Raw genomic sequence first — 20,716 nt, forward strand, 5'->3', positions numbered from 1 at the left:
ACATCTATGTTTAGCATTAAATATTTTGTGATTCTGTAAACACATCTAATACAACCAACAGCACAGCTGAGAATTTTTAAAAATGAATTAAGCTACAAAAAGGTGTATTGGTTTGGGATAAAATCTTAGGGACCTGACTGAAGATAAGAATTTATTTTTTTTGCATTTTAACAAGAATCAAAGACTTCTGCTTTTACCACTGAGGCTGGAATACCAATTTAAATTTAGGCAGCCACTTTTTTGTAACACTGGTTTTCCATCCAGACTGGGAATAAAATGCTGCCCCCCCCCCCCCCCTTTTATGACCAAATAAATAAACCATTCATGTTAAAATATGTTTGTTTCTAAAAAATGCATTTTTTCTTATTCTAATGTTTGTGTTTTGTGGATCTTATTATGCATAATAAAATACATGTACGTTTTTATTGTTGTGACCACTGATTGATGGTACCCTTCTTAAAAAGAAGTCTAAAGGGTATATAACAAAATATTTAGTATACTTATTTCCCACCATAATTTGCTAATAAATTCTTTAAAAATCAGACAATGTGATTTTCTGGATTTTTGTCTCATTGTTGAAGTTTACAAATGATGAAAATTACAGGCCTCTCATCTTTTCAAGTGGGACTCGAACGATCTGTGGCTGACTAAATACCTTTTTGCCCCACTCTACATGAACTGTAGCTTTGTTGCTTTACTTATACACAAGAATATTTAATAAAATACATGTCAAGTGTACTATTTTCTTTGCAAAGGGAATCTAAAATAAACAAAAATAGTCACATAAACCGTATTTTTCCTACTAGGATGATGTTTGAGAGGACTGCATGACTCGTTTATTTTTGCAGTATTTGCATAGAGGGTGAATTTTTTGAATTTTTTGCATCATTTGTGAATTGTTGCTTTACAAGTACAATAAATCGAATTAAATACCCAAATATTACCTGATTTATTTCTGAAATGCGAGACCATCAGGAAATATCAAATTGAGAAAACAAACCCCAAACTTTCTAAAGTAAAAGATGAGCCTTTATTTTTGTTGTTTAGAAAAAGCATGTCCTGTGAACTGTAACAATTTTGCTTTATTACACACAAATCAGTGACAGAAAACTGTAGAACAGGAACATCCTACCAACCATCAGTGCCCCTTTTTAAACAGAGTATTTAGTACAAAAAAGGTTGGCACCAAACACAGTTGGAAGGGCGACAGCACATAGTGAGGGGATGAAACCAAGTCTCACAACAAGACTTTCATTTACAAGCTCACATTTGTTTTGTTATCAGGACACAGGAAAGGTTCCTAACTTAACACAAACACATGCTACCTTTTTTCAAAACGGGGTGAAGGTGTAGGATTTTTTATCAGGTTCTGGTAAGGCACCACTTTCATTCTGATGGGCATGAGTGCCGATGCTGAGGATGGTTTGGATCGGGACGCTCAATTGATGTTTAGAAATCTTTTTAGCCTTTTCAAAAATATAAATGTGCAAGTGAGACTGACAGAAAACATGTAATACCATTGAGGGGGGAAAAAACAGATCACTGACATTCTGCTTAATACAGGCAAGAGTATACAGTACAATAAATATAATTAAAGATAGACTTAGGAAAAGGTGAGGGACACATAATGTACATTCGAGTCAAATATACAAAGTGGCATTGACTAGGAACTCCCCCTGAATTTCTGATGATTAAAATAAGGGCAAAAAAGAAAAGCCTTTCAGAATTTGTCCTGAATCGTTCAGAGATTTCTGTTATTAGTTATCTCTTATTCTATAGAGCCATGCTTTTTAATGAGAAACTTTATGTATCCCAGTTAAAATAACCAGCTAACATGCTTATTATTACTGAGCAGTTTCATAAAGGCTGTCAAGTCCTACACGGTTATATCTATAAGATGTCAGTTTGGCAGTTATGCCATCTTCAGCAGATAAAAACAAAAATAAAATGATGCGATGACTTATGATCCAGTCTAAAAATTTTTCCAGTCTCAGCATCAACGCAAAAGAGTCAATTGAGGAGTAAATGCAATTATCAAAAACCTATATAAAAATAAAAGCCAAGTCGATTTTTCAACACACGGAAGTGAGAACGTGGCGAGTGAACGGGTCCGACTTAAATGTGTCCACAGCGGGTTTTGCTTTTTCTCCTCAAGCTCGTTTGTTTTAGCCGAACTGGAAAAAGAAGTTTCCAGGTTGAGAATCTGCAGGGAAAAGTAAACATTTATTAAAATAGGTTTTCTTCTACTAAATATTTATTTCATTTTGAAGAGTACAAGAAAACATTTTTATACGGGTTATAGGCATACCTGGACTTGAATCAAAGCTAAATCCTCCACCACGGCCACCGAAGAAAGCCCTGAAAATGTTGTTTGCATCAAAATCTAGAAAAAAAGAGAAAATAAAATGAGATGAATACATTTTGTTGATAGGGAAGAAAGATTTTTTTTTTTATTCCGCCACACCTTTAAATACTGCTATCAATAAAGATAAAGGACTGGGATGACAAGTATATTCTCAACAGATATCATCTTAATAAAAACATTACAAATTAGTAATTAATTTTAAATATATATACTTTTTCCTGTGAAAATCTGGGATAGCAAAGTTACTGGACTTCAACAGACGTTTAGTGCCCTCTACAGGCAAACCCGACTCATGACAGATGTTTGTAAAAGCGCTAAATCCCTGAGGATTGGAACAGATGCTTCAAAGAACTCAAACATTTGGCTCATTATAACAAAAGCTAAGTTGTTGACACACTAAAGTCCCGTAGAACAGAAACAGAAGAAAAAAGCTGACAGTGAGCAGAAACCTTTTAAAGTTAGTCAGTCGCGAATATTTTGGCACATTTCAAATTCAACCTTGCAATGAAACAAGGTTATCAGACTTTGACGTGGTTGCTAAACTGAAGCTGACCCCACCCATTACTATTTACTTTTTCTCACGCGGTTTCTTTGCTTTTTATTTGCTTACGCAAACAGTTCAAACTCACAAAAAACCCAAACAAATCCCGCAAGGTCACTAATTCCTGACGACATAACGTTTTTCTTTAGTTGTCCTTAAACCCAGTTTTTGTACGAACACCTGAGTTTACAAACATTTCAAAAGAGCAATAATTAGGCTATTTCTGCACAATAAATTATGACACCTTTGTGTATTTTAATAACATCTTCCTGACTGCCAGTCATGCAGATTTGTGCCGAGTAGAGGAGATTTCTAAACCTGAATATCTCCCAACCGCTGCGCGATACTGAATGAAATCCTTTTGGTGTCTACAGAGCACATTTGAGGCTTCTCAATGATCCCAAATGAGAAATGGTGGGACTCTGGGATTTGTAGTTTTTGGTGAACTTTAAATAAATGTAACTGTACTTTTTCCTTCTTCTGGTAGTCAGAAAGAAAAAAATGAATTAAAGAAAAAACAGTGAGTTGTGAAATCACCTCCACCATCAAAGCAGCCGTCATCCTCCAGGTCGTGTCCACTATCGTAACGCATCTTCTTCTTGGGGTCGGAGAGGATGGTGAAGGCCTCGCCTACCTCCTTAAACTTCTTCTCCTCCTCCTTCTGCACCTCTGCGGTTGCAGAACTGTGGCGGTCTGGAAGGCGATGAAAGAGGATCAGAGAGGGTTCAAATAAAAAACCCGGTGAATCGAGACCCCCCCGCCATCTGTACCTGGATGATGCATCAGAGCTCGCTTGCGATATGCTTTTTTGATTTCATCCTCAGTGGCGTTCTTGCCGACTCCTAACACCTTATAATAATCTTTTCTTTTACTCTTCTTCAGCTCCATCTGTGCAGTTTTTAGCAGTTGCTTGTGCTCTGGGGGGGCAGATAAAAGCAAACCATGAGTATATGTAACACATGTACAGACTGGGGGATAAATGGGCAAAAATAAGGAAAATAGGGCAGCAGCACACCTGAGGTTTTTTCTGTCTGGTAGACTTTTTCATAGTCCCGAACAGCCTCTTCGTACAGCTCAGTGTCCATGTAACTACGAAGTCAAAGACAGTGACTGAGAAACCGCACACAGAGCAGGAGGGAACAAATCAAAACGCCTGCCGAACATACCACTGAGCTCTTCTTAGGTAGGCTTTGATGTAGGTGTCGTCTAGTTTGATTGCTTTGGTGCAATCGTCAATGGCTTGATCGAATTTTTTCAGCTGTTAAGAGGTAAGAAAAATTGAACAGAATGTAAATGAAAACAGGCTGTGGGTGTCCATCAAGCCCTGTAACATAACTGGCTTTTACCTTTGCCCCCGCTGTGGCTCTGTTACAGTAGAGTTTGGCGTTGGTTTTGATGTTGTTGGGGTCTATCGCCAAAGCCTCGGTGTACAGCTGGTAGGCGGCATCGTAGCTGCAGTTCTTAAATACTTGGTTTCCTTCCTCTTTCTTGGCCTTTAAAGCTTTGGCATTCTGGATTAAAAAGAGAATATTTTTTGTTTTGTTTAAATTAAAAATTGTTTAGACGCCCGTCTGCGGGGCCCTTCTGGTAAGAGTCGCTTGTGAGACTCAGCTGCCCAAGGAACCTCTCTGGGGGGATGGAGATCTCTGCACACTCCTGACCATAAAACCCAGAGACCCTCAGTTACTGTTCTACACAAATTATTGAGTTTAACCCTTGTGCTATCTTAGATGACCCCACCCTTACATTGACGTGTTCTCCCTACCATGACAAAGGTGGATAAAGGTAGAAAGATTTCATGTAATCCATGGACACCAGTGAGGTTCACAAATCATTGAAGAAAAAAGGTTCAGAGCACTGTCTAGTGGGTCTATATGACCCAACTCCCAATGTTAAACTGCCCAGGATAGCACAAGGGGTACTAAACAAAAAATGTCACCATTTATTGTGTTTTTCCCTTGAACAGAAAGCCTCTCTTCTAATAAAAGTATAATTAGGGTAATTGATGAACTATAACAGAATGATAAATGCAAAATTTGTTTCTGAAGTGAAAATGTGAAGTTGATTATTGCTAATTTGTGCTTCAATATTCTCTACATTGAAGAATAATTACATTTCTAGCACTCTTGTGAGTATCCATCCATCGGATGGATGTCGTTTGGGGTCACATGGTTGCTGGAGCCTATCCTAGCTACTGTTGTGCAATGGTGGGGTACACCCTGAACAGTTCGCCAGTCTGCTGCAGGGCCACACACTCACACCAAGGGGCAATATAGAGGCCCTGGTTAACCTATGAAGCGCGTTTTTAGACTGTGAGAGGAAACCGGAGAAAACCCACGCATGCACGAGGACAGGATGCAAACTCCACATAGAAAGGATCCCGCTGGGATTCGAACCACAGCCGCAGTGCCCCCCCCCTCAAACTATTGTAATTTTACAGTTAAATTTAATGAGCTGATTCAGTATTTTAAGAAACTAAACACATTTCTTCTTTTGTTTAATAACTATCACAAAATTAACTACAATTCTCAAAGGCAAAAAAAGGAGTTTTTAACATTTCGATAAAGCCATTTCTACAGTACCCGTCATACATTTTTGCCACAGACATTTATAGAGAACAGCATGAACACAGTGAAAGTTTTACCCTGCAGGCCAAGCGAGCCTTCTCGTGGTCCGGAGCCATTCGCAGAGCCTGAACAAAGAACTGCACGGCTTTGTCAATGCAGTCCTCGTAGTAAAGACAAAGGCCTCGGACGTACAGCGCATCAGCGTTAGTGGCGTCCATCCTCAGGATGTCGCTGTCAGAAAAACATTCAGAACGTCTCCAAAAGCTCAGATTGCATCACCTCAGTTATCAGGGTTCTCACCTCGCCACAGACTGAGCTTCTGGATAGCGGCCCAGCAAAGCGAGACACTCTGCTTTCAGTATTTTGAAGCGTTGGCAGGTAGGTGCCAACGCTATGGCCCGGTCCATACAGTACACCACCTGGATCAGAACAACCATATTTTCTTTGAATATGAATGTATTAATCATGTTTGTTGTGCATAAATCCTGCAGGAAAATGATATAAGGAAGATACTTCTCAGAGAAACACCATTTGCCTGTAAGTGATGCACAAAGTGGCTGCATATCAGGTAAATGAGCAAAAATGACCTTTCTAAAGTCCCGCTTATCGAAGCTGAAATCCGCCATCCGTTCATACTCCAGCAGTGTGGTCGCATTCTTTTTCTGGAACAAATCAAACCAATATAAGTGTCAAAACTTAAATGAACTGGTCAAAAAGTGAATATGCTGCATTTTTCAACAGAACTGATGGAAAAGTGAAATTCTTCCACCTCCTGTTGAGCCTCTTTGTTGCTGGGCTCCAGTTCCAGAACTTTCTGGAAGCAACGCGCTGCCGCCATGGCGTTTCCCAGAGACAGGTGACACTTTCCTTCTCGCAGGTGTCCCTGCAGTGCAGATCAAACAATCTGCTTTGAAAACGGGAACCCCGGAAAATATCTGCAGGCCTCTTTCTGTTTGGGGAAAAACTGACCTTCATGAAACCGTCATCCAGACGCACGGCCTGCTGGGAATCTTCAAGAGCTTCCCGAAAACGACAAAGCATCATGAGGGTGGCTGCTCTGTTGCCATAATAACTGGCAGTTTTGGGACTTGCATCTATAGATAACAAACAAACAAACATTGTATTAACATGTTAGCAGCATATGAATGATAAATATACACTTTTAAGGGAGCAACTATTTATGTTGTGGTTTAATTTACAGGCTAAAAAGAAAAGAAAAAAGAATCTTTATATTAGCCTTTAATTCCAATTTCAGAATAAAAGTTTAAAGCTTAGACCAGGGGTCTGCAAACAACCTCAACCACCATCAGTGTCTGAGCTTTTGAGTTCATTCATCTACGGTCCGAGCGTATCCCACCAGCAGAAAGGACGTCATCAGCCCAGAGCCTAACCGCCAAGGACTATGGACTTATTTCACATCTTCTGTGTCATAAATAAATCTCTTTGTTTGGATTTCTATGATCTACTTTTAATTTCTTGACTTATTTTAATGTAAGTGTTCCATTCTGTAAAAACACAAAACAAAACACTGGTCTCTCTTTTGGTATTTTCCATTTTGATTATTCCATTTTTCTTTTGCATTAGCACACTGTGTGTATGCTCGCAATAGACTCAATAGATTTTATTTAAGTAAATCATCATGAAAACTCTTTATTATAAGTGTAAGATTTGATGATACAATCTGTAAATCAAATTGTTGCAGCCCCTAAATATTTGACAGCAAGTGTTTGCATGAAAAGGATCTCAATATTAGCTATGACCACATGCAAATGATATGCATTCCTGGGCAATAAAAACAAAGTCACAGTATTAGTGGAGACGCTGCAAAAACCATCAGAGGATAGGACAGCAGGAGGAAAGCTTGGATAGTGTAGATGAGCGAACATGATCACTCAAAGCATGTGAAAACTTAATCCTGTGCGCTTAGCCGTAATCTTACCAATGGCCTTTGTGTAATAGTTGAAAGCTGCAGGGTAATCTTTCTTGCTGTAGTATGCGTTTCCTTGCTCTTTGAAAATTTCCGCCTGGCTGGAGAGAGGAAAACCAAAACAGAGTCAGCACAGAATGAGCATGAAGATAAATTCAGAGACAAACCGACAGAAAAGTTGGGTGATCATCACATCACTGAAGACTGTTTAAAGACCCACCCCGATCATCCTTTGCTCTATTTTTAAAGTGTTCCCAGTCGTCTCTTAATTATGATGCCATTTTTAACCGAATCTAAAAAAACAGTCGCTGTCCAGGACATTGTTGCCCCCCCGAGTTGAGTGAGACTGTGGTAGAAACCCTGCCCTGCTTTGTCTCTCTGTTACTGAGAGCTCTCTGTTTACACCTACAAAGCTAGTTGTCTACAAGTGGATGCATCAAAGCAGGAAGCATGTGCCCCGCCCAGTGTAATTGCTACATCACAAATAATCGTATTATTGTTTTTTTTTCTTCAAACTGCATTATTCGTCTGCTCTTGATCCACAAAAAATTGAATGACGAAATACTCAAATGGAATTTTAGTTTAATTTTCTTTAAATATGTACACCATCGTGAGAAAAATGTCACAAAAACATGTTAAAATGTCAAAAACACAATTTTCATCGGAGTGGGTCTTTAAGTATTGTCATTAAGTGTTGTAACAAATGTTACAACAAACACAAACTAAAGCATTTGTTATTTTTCAATCATCTGATAAGCTAAAAATAAGTCTCAACATAAAAAACAGGAACGAGTTGTCTGTAAATAGAACAGTGAAGTACATTCAGTGCAGCTCTAAAAAAAACAAAAAAAACAAAAGTTCACCTGCTGCAGTCCTGTTAAACTTCATTAACCTAAATAATTTATATAAAGAATGAACCTATAAAATGAGGTTGTCAGTTTTTCTAAAAGATGATTAAAACAGGACGGAGGAAACAAACAAAACCTCTGGAAAAATGGTGAGGACATCATTCTGTTGCTAAATTCATATCCATGGCGTTAAAGAACAAGAAGGCAAAATCCTGCTTTTATTTTCTTGAAGCTGGATTGGGAAATGTCACAAATATTCATTAAAAACTGAAAAGTCTTTAACCTCGTTTGAGCATCTAATGAGAGCAGCTCAAAGACGAACATGAGATAGCGACACCCCCAGGAAAAACATCTGTTTCTGATAATGAGCTGCTTTAACCTGCATATACTTAATAATGGGATTTTAAACTAACCAGTAGATCAAATCATTCATCTAAATCCTCATTTGTGTAGATCACACAAAAAAATAAAAAATAACAAGCAAGTGTCTGAGGAGCTCTGGTGGCTTCCATCTCAATGTCACCAAATCTCCTTGTAATCTTAAAAAAATAAATAAAAATCTTTTGGGACACCCCTACTTCTTTAATTTAGAGGTAAAATCTGGATTTAGAGCGTGTGAAGCGCAACAGATGTTGGAGTTTTGTTACTCTTTAAAACGTCTAAGCTGATTTCTTTGATGACCACATTTCCCCTAGAAACCAGATTATTTTAAGCACATGTGATGAATATTTAGGTTGAACTTGAATGTTTTGGTCCAGAATAAAATGGTTGAACATATTATTTACGAAATTCACCAGGCAAACAAAAGCTTGAATATACAACAAATCATACAAAATTTAAGATTTAATTTAATTGTTAGTCTGGAATGATTCAATTTGGACGGTAAACAGAAAGGGAACCAATAAATTGGATTATTTTCTGATAACTTGATTTTTCCCCCCAAAACGTATTGGGTAAAGGTAGGAACCTTTTTTTCCAATTCAAATTTAAACAACTTTATTATCCTCGAGGGGAAATGAATCGAAGGCGTGACTTAACATTATTTAAAATATAGAACAGAGAGCGCAATCGGTTCTGAATCACCCCCAAGAGTAAATTATTAAAAGGATACTAGCTAAAGATAATTGAAGAAAGCGCGTGACTGCTCATAAAGAAACACAAAAATGTTCCAAAGCGTTCGGCTCGTGTTAACAAAGCAAAAAAAAGGCTAATAAATCGTTATCTGCCGGAAACTATTTTTTCAAAAAAGCCCATTAAGACACAGATTTTGTTAGACATTTCCTCACCTTTATAAACACCGACATAATTAGAATATTCTTAATTGAAAGCGATTTAAAAAAAAACTGCGATCTTAAGCGAAAGATGCCCATCCACGCACAGGAGGCTGTGTTAGCTAGCAAGCATAGCTTCCCCTCCGGTGTGACCGCATTGATCCGTCCGTGTCAAACAAACCCGCGGCTCGGTTCGGTCTGTCTTTTCCCTAAAATGTACTGAACACCGACGACAATAAAAGAACCATACCGATCCAGGTCATCTTGACTGCGGATTTGGGATTCTGGTTCTACCGGCATGTCGATGTCAACAGCTGCCATCTTCTCTGGAAGCAGCCAACGACCCAGACGGCGACGACACGACGTCATTTCCGGAATACTTTTGGGTCAGGGGAAAGTAGGCAACTAGTACAAGTATTGTTATATAAGGGCCCTTTGTAGGTCGTTTATCTTGGCGAATCAGCATTTGAAAATGTAATTGATTTCAGAGTTCACTTTTGAAGGTTCAGTAATTCCAGAGAGTATTTGTTATTTAGTTGTTATGCATTAAATAGCAAAAACGTCACATTTGAAAGGAAATGTCCCTTCATGTATATCATGTAACTTTAAAAATATTTTTAGTTCTTATAACCTAACATTTGAAGTCACACTCTTGGTTTCAAATTGAATATCTTAAATCTATAGTTCACCAATTCTAATAAAAAAAAACGGCTATTTTGTTATTCAACTTCAGTCCAATGTGTGGAAACACTTAGAATTCTGCAGACGTGTGACCATACAGTGTGGTAAAATCTTCCAATAATGTTCCGTTTCTATTTTATTTATGTGGAAAAACAAGAGTGGACTGAAGTGTATGAAACTAAAATGTGGATGGATTATCCATAAATTCTTGTTTACTTGTTTGTTTGTTCACATATTTAATTTACACTTGATTTAGTACCCAGGTTGAAGCTTTAGCTAAAGATGTCCTCGATCGATTTTAGGTCGTTGAATCAGATGGTTCTACTAAAATCATGGTTTAAAGATAATAGTTTAACCCCTTTGGAAGAAATGGCTTCCAGAGCCCAAGTTGTGCTTCAATTTGACCCCATCTAAATTCAATTAGTACTTTTTTACCAACCTGTTAAACTAAGTTTCAACCAAGCTCAGGTTCATCCTGGACGAGGAACCCATGAAGTTCATTATAGTTAAGCCAAGTTAGATTCCAAGTAAGTCTGGCAATTCAGGGCTTGATTCCAGGGTGTGGTCTTGCAGCCCCAGTCTAAGAGTATCTGAATTCTTGTTTTAAACTCCACATGGTTCTTTTCAATCACTGTTGGGTGGTCCTCCCAGTGATGCAGTTTGATTTGATTTTTTATTTTAAATGGTTTGTTTCAAACAATCAAGGGACAATGCACAAAACAATACAATAACTATTCATACATTCATACAAAGACGTATCAAACTTTGGATAATTAGATATTTGCTATAGGACATCATATAAGAGAAATAGCCTAAGACAAAATAACTCCTTGGATCATTTAGACGCTAAATCTACGCTGCCTCCTTTGCCCAAAAGTAGCTGGGAAAGGCTCCAGCAACGCCATGACCTCATAAGACATTAAGTGGATTTAGAAGATGAATTCACTTGCATAGCGCTTTTAAACATATTTACCTCACTTTATACACAATAGGTGCTCCCAAGAAGCCAAAAACGTGGAAAAGCCTGTTTAGCACAAACAGGTAATTCAAATCTAAGCCTTTTGATTGACTGTTTGTACTTTGTTGTCATGGTGAAGGACGTCTATTGTTGCTTACAACTTTATTTATATTTTCTGCATTGCCACACATTTGTAAAGAACACTGCCTTTTTACAAGAGAATTGAAATAATGTAAATCAATGTGAAATATAGCAGTCTGATGTTATCTTGCTTGGCTGGCACACACTGGTCTCTAACACAAAACACCACCAGAGGGCACTGATTTATCATTAAGTAACTTTCACTTTTTAATCTGCAGCTTTGGTCAAACTAAATTGGCCTTTTTACTTCTAGTCATTCATGGTCATAGATTGAATAAATTGCTTCAAACCCAACTTCACCAGATTGTTGCAGAAGGTGGACGTAACTATTCAACCGGATTTCTTAAACTGTGACGTGTTAAACTAAAGCAATTTCTGCTCAATGTAACTTTTTTGACTAAAGAATGGAATTGTTTCTCACTAAAAAAGACATTAGATTGCTAGAAGGAGCCATTGTACTGGAACCTTTGCTCACTAACACATAAATTACATACCAATACTTAAATACGAACCTTTTTTCAAGCAAGAATCAGTATCAAATTCAGAGTGTAAAATGTTCATTAGTGCAATGGTTTTTGATCAGACGTATAATAATGACTTTATAACCTAATATATATAATTGTAGTGAACGGAAAGCAACACATTCATCCACTTTAAGGAAAACAGCCACGTTTTAAAAAAAAAAGTACTCTGTATGAGTTTAAATTTAATGCAGAATTCCCATTTTTTAAGCATTTTATATTTTACATTATTGGAATAAATACACAATAAATTTTATCAGACAATGCTTAAAAGATGTATTGCTTCAGGTGAGCCATGTGGAACAGGAAAAAAAACAACAGAAGTACATATTTTTTAAAGTACTTCATTAATATAACATTTGATGCGGTAAAAAGTCTGTGAACAGTAAACAAAGGTAATTTTTTCTCTGATATTGCACAAACTGAATAAAAATGTTCTCTTTATGTTCTAATTGATTCACACCCAGTTTAGTTTTATGAGCATCAAAAATAAGAGAAGTTTTGTGTTTATTAGTTTGGATTTCTCCCATGAAGACATGCTGTGTTTCTGTGTAATGACAATTTAATTTCTTTTTATGCGCTATTTTTTTACTAATGTTTCCTTAAAGGCAGAAAATCAGCAGAAAAGTGTTTTTCATGTTTATAGTGACAAAAATTGATCCTTTGTATTAATGTACTAAGCTAAGAACTGAAAACAGATTATGATTACTCAAATTAAGGGAATATAGCATAAAAACATTTGTTTTTTATTATTAAATCATCTCATTTTACACATTAGATTTACGTTTAACCAGTTACCAAATCAAAATCTACATCAGCATGGTGGTTGATTGTCACATTTCACACAGAGATCGATGAATGAAGTCACAATAGTGGCACAAGAACTTTGGATAAAAGCGTTTTAGATGACAGCACAAAACACACGACTTCTGTCAGAGATGCATGTAAATTGGCCTTTTCAGAAGGCTGATGGAAATAAAAAAGTTTGTGGGTTTTAATGCAGTTTGGTGGATTTCATGGTCCTGCATGGCGGTGTGGTGGGTAGTGTTGTCATCTCTCAAAAGGGAAAGTCTCATAGAAATACTTTCCATTAAGATTCCATGGTTCTTTTGTGCATGCTTGGGTTTTCTCTGAAATTCTCCAACCCAAAATGTGCAATCTAAAATGGTTCCTGAGGAAAGTTTATAACATGTGTTGTTGTCAGTATGTGGCCTTATGATGGACTGTCATCCATTTCCAGGCAGTTTTCTGTCTTCCAGGAAAGAAGTACAGATTATAAATGGGTAGATTGTTCTGTTATGGAAAATAAAGCTTATGTTTTTGTTTTTACACAAAAAAAGCATAAACGTTAAACAATTAAATACATTTGTTGCAAAAAAGAAAACATTACATGTTTATCTTTAATAATGGCAATAATAAAAAAAATCTTTCATGAGTATGGCTTGCTGAGAGGTCCAAACATCAGGAGTTAACATCTTTTTGGAAAATGGTCCATCCATTTTTAGGGAAAAAAGTACGGTACTCAGAGGGTGAAATCCCAATCCGCCTCAGAGGACTGAGGATACAGTTTTCGTGTTGTCCTCATTGTGACTGTACAACACCCATATAATGTCACAAGCAGCCCAAAACATGAATTCCTCTGTAAGGCTAAAATGAATTGTGCTTGTTGTTAATAAGGAGCAAAGATCACAGGTGTATGCGTGGCTCTCAAAGGTCCTGGAGCCGGTCTAAAGAGTGCCGTGCTGATGAGGGGACCCTGAATAATTGCTGGAAGACCAGGGGGCAGCCTCAGCGCTAAAGGTCCAGATGCCATGTTGCACAAAGCAGGACTGAGTGGGCTGCTCAGAAGCCCCGCAGGAAGCACTTTGGACAGATGCTTCTGCAGGGCCACTTTAGTCTGCAACCAAAGACCACAAACATATTCAGTTTAACAACTCAACAAGCACAAAACCACTAAGTTTATATTTCAAGGCATCTTCCAGATTAGCAGGTGATGATGCTAATATTTTACATTATTTATAAAGATCCCAGGGATCATTTGGGGGAGCTTTCATTCATTGGGTGGGTCTACCATAAAAATTCAGGCCTTAGTCACATGCCCCTGTACGGGGGTTGATGCTTGCAGGTGCAGGTTTTCTGGACTTGTGGAGGGTTGTAGAGGGGAGCACCCTCATTAGCAGGTGTGTCTTCCAGTTCTCCTGAGGCTCGTACGGCCACCTTCAAGGACGTCGTGAAAATGGAACGTACGACTGTCGTGCGTTTCGTAAGTATTTCGTTAAGTATTCGTAAGGCTAATGTAAGCTGCACGCACTTACAATGTACAGGTCATGCTGTCAAACGTTGCCCTTCAACAACACTCTATAGTCGTTAGTGAGGTGTGCATACTGACTCCTTAATGACCGCACGCAAATACTACACACACCAGATGTGCAGGTGATACGTAAATGCCCATAGGATAAACACACAATCATCACACTAGCTGCATTTCCATTGACTATGACATTGCACAGTTTGGATTCAGGATAATAAATTTGACTAATGGAAACACAATATTAAAAAAGAAAAATTGCAATTATCATGGAGGAGGTGGTTTTTGAGGCTTATAGAAATTGACATTTCACGGAACTGCAATGAAAACACTTTTTTCAAATTAAACGAGTCAAGTGACTAACAAGTGGATACCACTGGCTGCCTTGGGCCCTGCAAAGCGGGCGCCCAAAGGGATCCCACAGCATCCTACAGCAGAAGTTGAGCGTGTCATGCGGAATAGTTAGAACCACAGCTCCTCAGTAAAATCACCAACCATAATTTCCCAGAATCACCTCATCCATAGGCACTCCCACGTGTATGGAGCTTCGCCGCTCCATGGCCTGACTAAGACGCCGACGGCTCCTTTGATAGATGATGATGAGCGCTAGTGCCGTGGCAGAAATTTGAATGGAAGTCAAAGTATTGTTCACAATCATCACCGTGTTTTTGAATGACTTTTTGCGCTACTTGGTTTTGTGTTTATTCACATAATTACGATTTAATGGAGACAGTGTAATTGCAAAATTGTATTTTTTCAACATTTCTAGAATTTTGCGCACATATGTAATGGAAACGCAGCTTCTGATTGACTGATTTCTTCCTTTTGACAATCAGGCTGTGCGCAACGAGTGCACACTCATCACTTTAACCGCAGTGTCAGACCTTTTGCACAATACACAGAGTTTGGGGGGGGGACTACAAAAAAATCAGTAAGACGTGCCTGCGTCTCACCTACTTCACCTTTACATGTTCCGTAACTCCTGACCTGTTGACCGCATGTCCGTGGAGAAAAATGTGCATGAATGTTTTCGCTCTATGGGCTCACCGAACTGTCTACGCCATAGTAATTTTGTGGGTACCACTCCGTACAGGTTTGCCCATTTTTGCCCCGTAGACAACACGTCTACCTTTGAGGGCAATTGTGACTAAGGCTATAGTTTGCTGTCACTATCAACAAGATGGAAAACGCCTTGAAACATCCTGGAGTTACAAGAGCTGCTCATTTGGGGGCAGAATTGCCTGAAATGAGCAAAAAAAGCACAAAAAAGACAATGAACATGTTCCTGCTAATTCTTTCACTGTTATATCAAGCAGTCAGACGTTCACTGATGACAGTTATGATGAACATTTTCTTTTAATTTGATCTAAGTTTGCAGATAGTTGCACTTCAAAAATACAAAAACAAAACAAGCTATATTGAGGTGAGTGTGGACAGAAACACAGAATTCCACCAACATGATTTAATTCACGTTAGTGGTTTGTCTGATCAATGGACATGATGTGTTTCTGTCTAAACTGTTTCTGTTAAAAGTTTTTTTTTTTTAAATGATTAGGTGTTTTGAGGGGAAAAAAAGGTCAAGTTATGTGTGATGGAGACAGAAACAGAGATTCTCACCGCTAAGAAAGCATTAGGGTAGAGTTTATTGATGGGTGTAAACTTGGTCTTGACAGGCTTCCCAGCCAAACGCTCTTTGTGTCTCCTGCTGTTCATGTGCTAAAAAAGAAAACAAGATTTTTCGGGAGTCTGTGAGACAGCTCTGAATGCACAACCAACTAAGACCACGTTGTGAACAGGACATTTTGGTTCAAAGAAATCAACAGAATAAAAAGATGTTGGTACCTGCTTCAGCTGTGTCTCAGAGTTAACAGACACTTGGCACAGTTCACAGTGAAAACCCTGCTTGGTAACACCAACCACTGCTCTGCCTTTGCTGCCTGGTCGGTGTTTAATTCGACATTTGGGTCTCGGCGATAGCGGCATCTTGAACCTGCGATTTGATTGGCAGTTTCTCTGACCACTGAGCATCTGTCTGTGTTTAGACCCTGACGCAACCAAACAAACAGGAGGGGAAAATGTTACAGAAGTGCAAAAGTAAGAGTTGATATAATCAAAAGGAAAGTGACTTAATGTAAATACCGCTGCAATGAGCCTCCAGCTGGGAGCTGGAGTTGACGGTCACTTTACATGTCGGACAGTGGATGTGCTTTTTGTTGCTTTTGGCCTCCTTAACCTTCTCCACCTGATCTGCTGCATCTTCGTCTCCCATGCAGTTTTGCAGAGCGTCCGACTGCAGCCCTGCACTGGTGGTCGGGCTGCAACCTTCTGCCTGAGGACCATCTGAAGGTCCATCACAAAGTTGAGAGCTGGGGGCGACTTGTGGAGAAGGAGGAGAGGTGGGAAGAAGGGAGTCTGTGGGGGAGGCCTGTGAAGTCGGACTGGCTCCTGTAGAGGAGTTTTCAGGTAGAAGTAGAGATGAGGGACTAGAACCTGAATAGAGAAATAAAACATACAAGAAAAATAAACAATAAATTACCAGCCTTAACAAGCACAAAAAATCATCTTAAAGCTTTACTAGTGTAACTGTGACCAGATTTCTACACCTCCAACCCCTGATTTCTCAGAAACTTAAACAAACCTGCACATCTATATATGGCTGGGGTCAAAAACTCATCCAGAGGCTCGTCAGCTGTCTGTCATTTCAAACCATTTTAGAGAAAGTGGTTTCCCTGTCAGAAATCTAGTTGTGGAAACCAGATCATCGATACCTTGGTCACATGATGCTGGTTTGGATGACATTAAAGAAGCAACAAAACCCAGGAAAAGCAAAGTTTAGGACCCCATATAAAATCCTTTTTCAAAGCGTTCCCAGTGGTCTTTTAATTATCATTATGCTGTATTCAAACAAAAAACAAAAACATTGTTGTAGGACATAGTTTCTGCAGACCGGCAAAAGTTAGTTAAAACTTCACTTCTGAGTTGTGGGCGGGACGATTGATGTGGAGCAACCCCGCCCCTTCCCCTCTCCATGCTGACAGCTCTCTGTTTACAGGCCCTCCCACTAGCTTATAGGGCCTCACAACCCTTCCCTGACATTACAGGTGCAACAAAAATGGTGAACAATATTTGCGCCATCCATCCGTAGACAGAGACAGATTCCGGCTCAGACGAGGAAAACCAAGACATACATGGATCTAGTCGTCTACTAGTGGATGCATCAGATCGGAGTGAAGCATGAAGTTTGTGGTCCGCCCAGCGTATTTCCTACGATCTTTTTCAAACTGCGTTCTTTTGTTTGCTCCTGATTCACAACCATTTGAATAAAAAACTACTCAGAAATCCAATTTTAAGCATACATTTCTTTAGATTTGTCCTCCTCCATCAGAAAAAATGACACAAGAACACAAGAAAAGCACCAAAAAACACAATTTTCAATGAAGTTTGTCTTCAACCAGATTACTTGAGCGAGTTCTCCTCAGTCTTCCACAGACTTTTACCCAGTTGGACAGGGCTGGAATTCCAGCAAGGTCAGATTCCCAACGCAACTCTAAAAAGATTCAATCAAATACAAACTTTCTTGTACTCTCAAGTTCCTTCAATTGTTAATAAGGTTTATGGTCATGTTTGCAGTTGCTTTGTCTTCAAATGAATCTTCTAAGAGCACAAGTTTGCTTGATGTCTAAAATTCTTGAAAAAAATATCCTATTTGAGCTTTAATTATGAAAAAAAAACAGGCAAAATTCTCCTGATTTCAAAAAAAAACCCAATATGTTTGTTGTAAGATATTATAAATTATAAATATTTCTGCTATATAAAACATTTTCTCCTGCAATTTTTAGGCCTGTAAAATATATTTGTAATTTTATTAAATAGATCTTTAAGTAAAAAAGGATGAATTTACAAATAATTTTAGTAGTGTGACATTTTAGTAATATAAGGTTGACCTGACCCCTTTGTGCCCTGCCTATCTTTCCTATTTTCTACGTCCTAAATGTTCATATTTTTTCTTTTTATCTGCCATCTCAATCACTTCGGCTTTGTCCTCTTGCCTCTATGTCATTTGACGGCTAATCTGCTGAAGCTCCCTCTGTCACCATCAATCAACAACCATGGCAACCACAGAATGTAACGAGCTTATCATTATGTATATAAGAGAACGGATGGAGCCTCAAGAAAATGAGAGGATCAATAGCGGGGGAAAACATCAGACAAAGAGGAATAAAAGAAAAGAGCCGGTGGATTAACCGAGTAAAGTCACTGCTGGAGCACTACAGCTGGAAAAACATCACAAAGTTATAAAGAAAATGTGGAAAAATTCCACAGATTTTATAGCTGTAATGGACTCAAATTTGAACTTTTTTTTGACCATTTAAAAATAGATAAGATAATATTCAATTAAACTCCCAGAATCTAACACCTCCACATCTCCGATTTATTTAAGGGCTTTCCAGCCAGTATAGTGTCCGTGGCTGATTGGTGTAATTATCTATGTGCCAGAGCCACTGAAAGAACAGATAATAACTGGTAATAAAGCAGCAGAGTGGCAAGCCTTAAAAATGAAACTAGTACCTGTCTCATCTTCTAGCTGTGAGTCTGTGGACACTGCTTCTCCTCCCATCAAGCTTTCCTCCTTGTCTCTTCCTGTTGTGGACTGACTGCGTCCGTTCTTCTGCCGCGTCCTCTGAGTCTCCAAGGCTTTTAACTTGCGAGCATGCTTGTGACCTTTGTAGTGGGCCTCAGCTTGGATCTAGTGTCACACATGCACACACACACACACACACACACACACACACACATGCACACAAAAGCACAACAAGCAGAGGGCACCAGTACATTTTATCCACAGGGCAGCTGATTGCATTTGTCATGAACAGCATGAAATCAGTGCTCTTCCATCTGTTTCGTTGCTTTGGCTTAACATGCTTCCATAGAGTTAAAGGAAAAATTGTGCATCGCTGCTTTTGCAAAAAACATTTTCATGATGGAGCGTCATTTGGCCTCAGAACTCTCCTCTTTCCCCTGATTTGTTCTGACATAAAATGGCCTGTGTCCATCATGCTGGGACGCACAATAATCTCTGTCCCTTCTCCTCAAAAAGGGATGGAGAGAGGACAAATGCATGGAGATGTGGAATCCAAGAATGACTTTAGATAGCTGATAAAATAGCTGAACAGGTTTCACAGAAACATATGCTGCATCTGTGGTTTTAATAACGATTAGCGTCGGCTAATGTATTAATGTTAATTTGCAAACAAGTATTATTTTACCATCAAAAGTGGCTATTTTCTGCTATGCATAAGTCTGCTTCTGCTAGGGCTTACCCAATCTTTTGTTTTTCAGGTTCTAGATCAAAATCTTTCTGAAAAACACTTAATGTGCCGTAAATGTTTAATCTTATCTCTTTTGTTTATTTCTCAAATTCTTTGGTACCCCAGTGGTATTGTAAAATGCTTTATAAATAAGAAATATTCAGTAATTTTTTAAAACTCATTTTATGCTTTATTGTTTTAATATTTAGCAATAACTCACCTAGAAGTATTTCATGAAAAAATGAATTCTGTCTTACCAATTTCTTGTAGTAGTTTTCAACAGATGGCTATTAAAAAAGGTTCTTTAGCAAAAAAAAGGCTTTAAAACAGTTTTTAGTCATAACATTCTAAAATTACTGTCAAAATCAGACACTACCTTTAAAGGTAACATACCCAGATTTCCGTTTTTTCTGGGCTACATTTCTTGCTACAATATATTTCCACACACTATGATATGGAGTTGATTTTCTACAATCCCTGCAAACCCTAAAATAACTCTGTTCTGATTTGAAACATTTTTTTCAGAAAGGGCAATCAGAACTGATTCAAGGAGATATTGGATAGGGATAAGCAAAGTGCACTTTCCTAGTCAAAATGGGGTGATTTTGAAAAAGTACAACCAGAAATTTTTGAATCCGACGAGATGCTTCAAATGTCTAAGAAAAACATGAATTTTCTTCAAACATCTGGCATAACACAAAGCCACAGGATCATTTTCCTTTCCACAAATGATCAAAACCAGTGTCACATTCACATTGTCCATCCAGCTATTGTGCATTCAATAAAGCTTTGAATGACTGAACAAACAAAACGCATGAGGATCAAACGGTGCTGCTGGAAATAAGGGGCAGACCAAAGGGTATGCAAAGCCCCTTTGGCTAAGTTGAATGTTAGTCAGTGCACTGAGCATTCAGTGATTTTTGACAAATGCTTCCTTTGCATACTAGCGTACTGTGTATCATGCTACATTCATGTGCACGACTAGATTTCAAGTCAAGCACTAGGTCCTCTCTTCACAAAGACCCTGGAGACTGTGAGGCTTCACTTGGTCTTGATTCAAGCGACTCAAACTCTTCAAAGACCAACAACTTGACCAAACTAAAAGTTGTGATGAATGGATTTATGTTTCCAAAAACAACAAACTGCTTCCACTGCAAGAGAAAGTGTTTATTTGTTTATTTAGAAGAGCTTTTCCAATTGTGACCCTGTGTGTAGCATCAAAAATTCTGGGCATTCACATAGTTAATGAACTGTGGCAGAACTTTGCTTTTCAGCTGGT

The 20,716-nt window shown here is 38.4% G+C and overlaps 2 protein-coding genes across 3 annotated transcripts in view; both read right to left on the reverse strand.

Annotated features, from left to right (window-relative positions):
* Positions 1-1,007: 1,007 nt before the first annotated feature.
* On the reverse strand, positions 1,008-9,925 carry LOC101160690 (dnaJ homolog subfamily C member 7). Its single transcript, XM_011485595.4, has 14 exons — positions 9,770-9,925; positions 7,413-7,501; positions 6,443-6,567; positions 6,243-6,356; positions 6,061-6,135; positions 5,774-5,892; positions 5,551-5,704; positions 4,253-4,417; positions 4,073-4,164; positions 3,922-3,995; positions 3,677-3,823; positions 3,444-3,599; positions 2,309-2,383; positions 1,008-2,203 (listed from the first exon to the last, which is right to left on the reverse strand). Exons 1-14 carry the CDS (start codon positions 9,886-9,888, stop codon positions 2,166-2,168), a joined length of 1,542 nt encoding a protein of 513 aa, XP_011483897.1. The 5' UTR covers positions 9,889-9,925; the 3' UTR covers positions 1,008-2,165.
* Positions 9,926-11,970: 2,045 nt separating this feature from the next.
* LOC101167570 (zinc finger protein 385C) overlaps positions 11,971-20,716 on the reverse strand; it is a 52,274-nt gene continuing 43,528 nt past the window's right edge. For both annotated transcript variants that reach the window (XM_004078277.5, XM_020710288.3), the window contains 5 exons: positions 18,698-18,875; positions 16,268-16,618; positions 15,971-16,173; positions 15,746-15,844; positions 11,971-13,717 (listed from right to left, as the gene is read on the reverse strand). In XM_004078277.5, coding sequence (XP_004078325.2) covers positions 13,490-13,717; positions 15,746-15,844; positions 15,971-16,173; positions 16,268-16,618; positions 18,698-18,875 — 1,059 coding nt within the window. In that variant the 3' untranslated portion in view covers positions 11,971-13,489. The remainder of the gene's footprint in view (positions 13,718-15,745; positions 15,845-15,970; positions 16,174-16,267; positions 16,619-18,697; positions 18,876-20,716) is intronic.

Source organism: Oryzias latipes, chromosome 19 (genome assembly GCF_053564925.1).
Source record: "Oryzias latipes strain Hd-rR chromosome 19, Olatipes_Hd-rR_3.1".
Taxonomy (NCBI): Eukaryota; Metazoa; Chordata; class Actinopteri; order Beloniformes; family Adrianichthyidae; genus Oryzias; species Oryzias latipes.

Coding starts and splice junctions, on each gene's coding strand:
- LOC101160690 (XM_011485595.4), bottom strand. CDS start 9,888: ATGACGTCGTGTCGTCGCCGTCTGGGTCGTTGGCTGCTTCCAGAGAAG. Junction 4,165..4,252: donor GAGCCACAGCGGGGGCAAAG/GTAAAAGCCAGT, acceptor ACCTCTTAACAG/CTGAAAAAATTCGATCAAGC. Junction 3,824..3,921: donor CCAGACAGAAAAAACCTCAG/GTGTGCTGCTGC, acceptor CTGCCCCCCCAG/AGCACAAGCAACTGCTAAAA.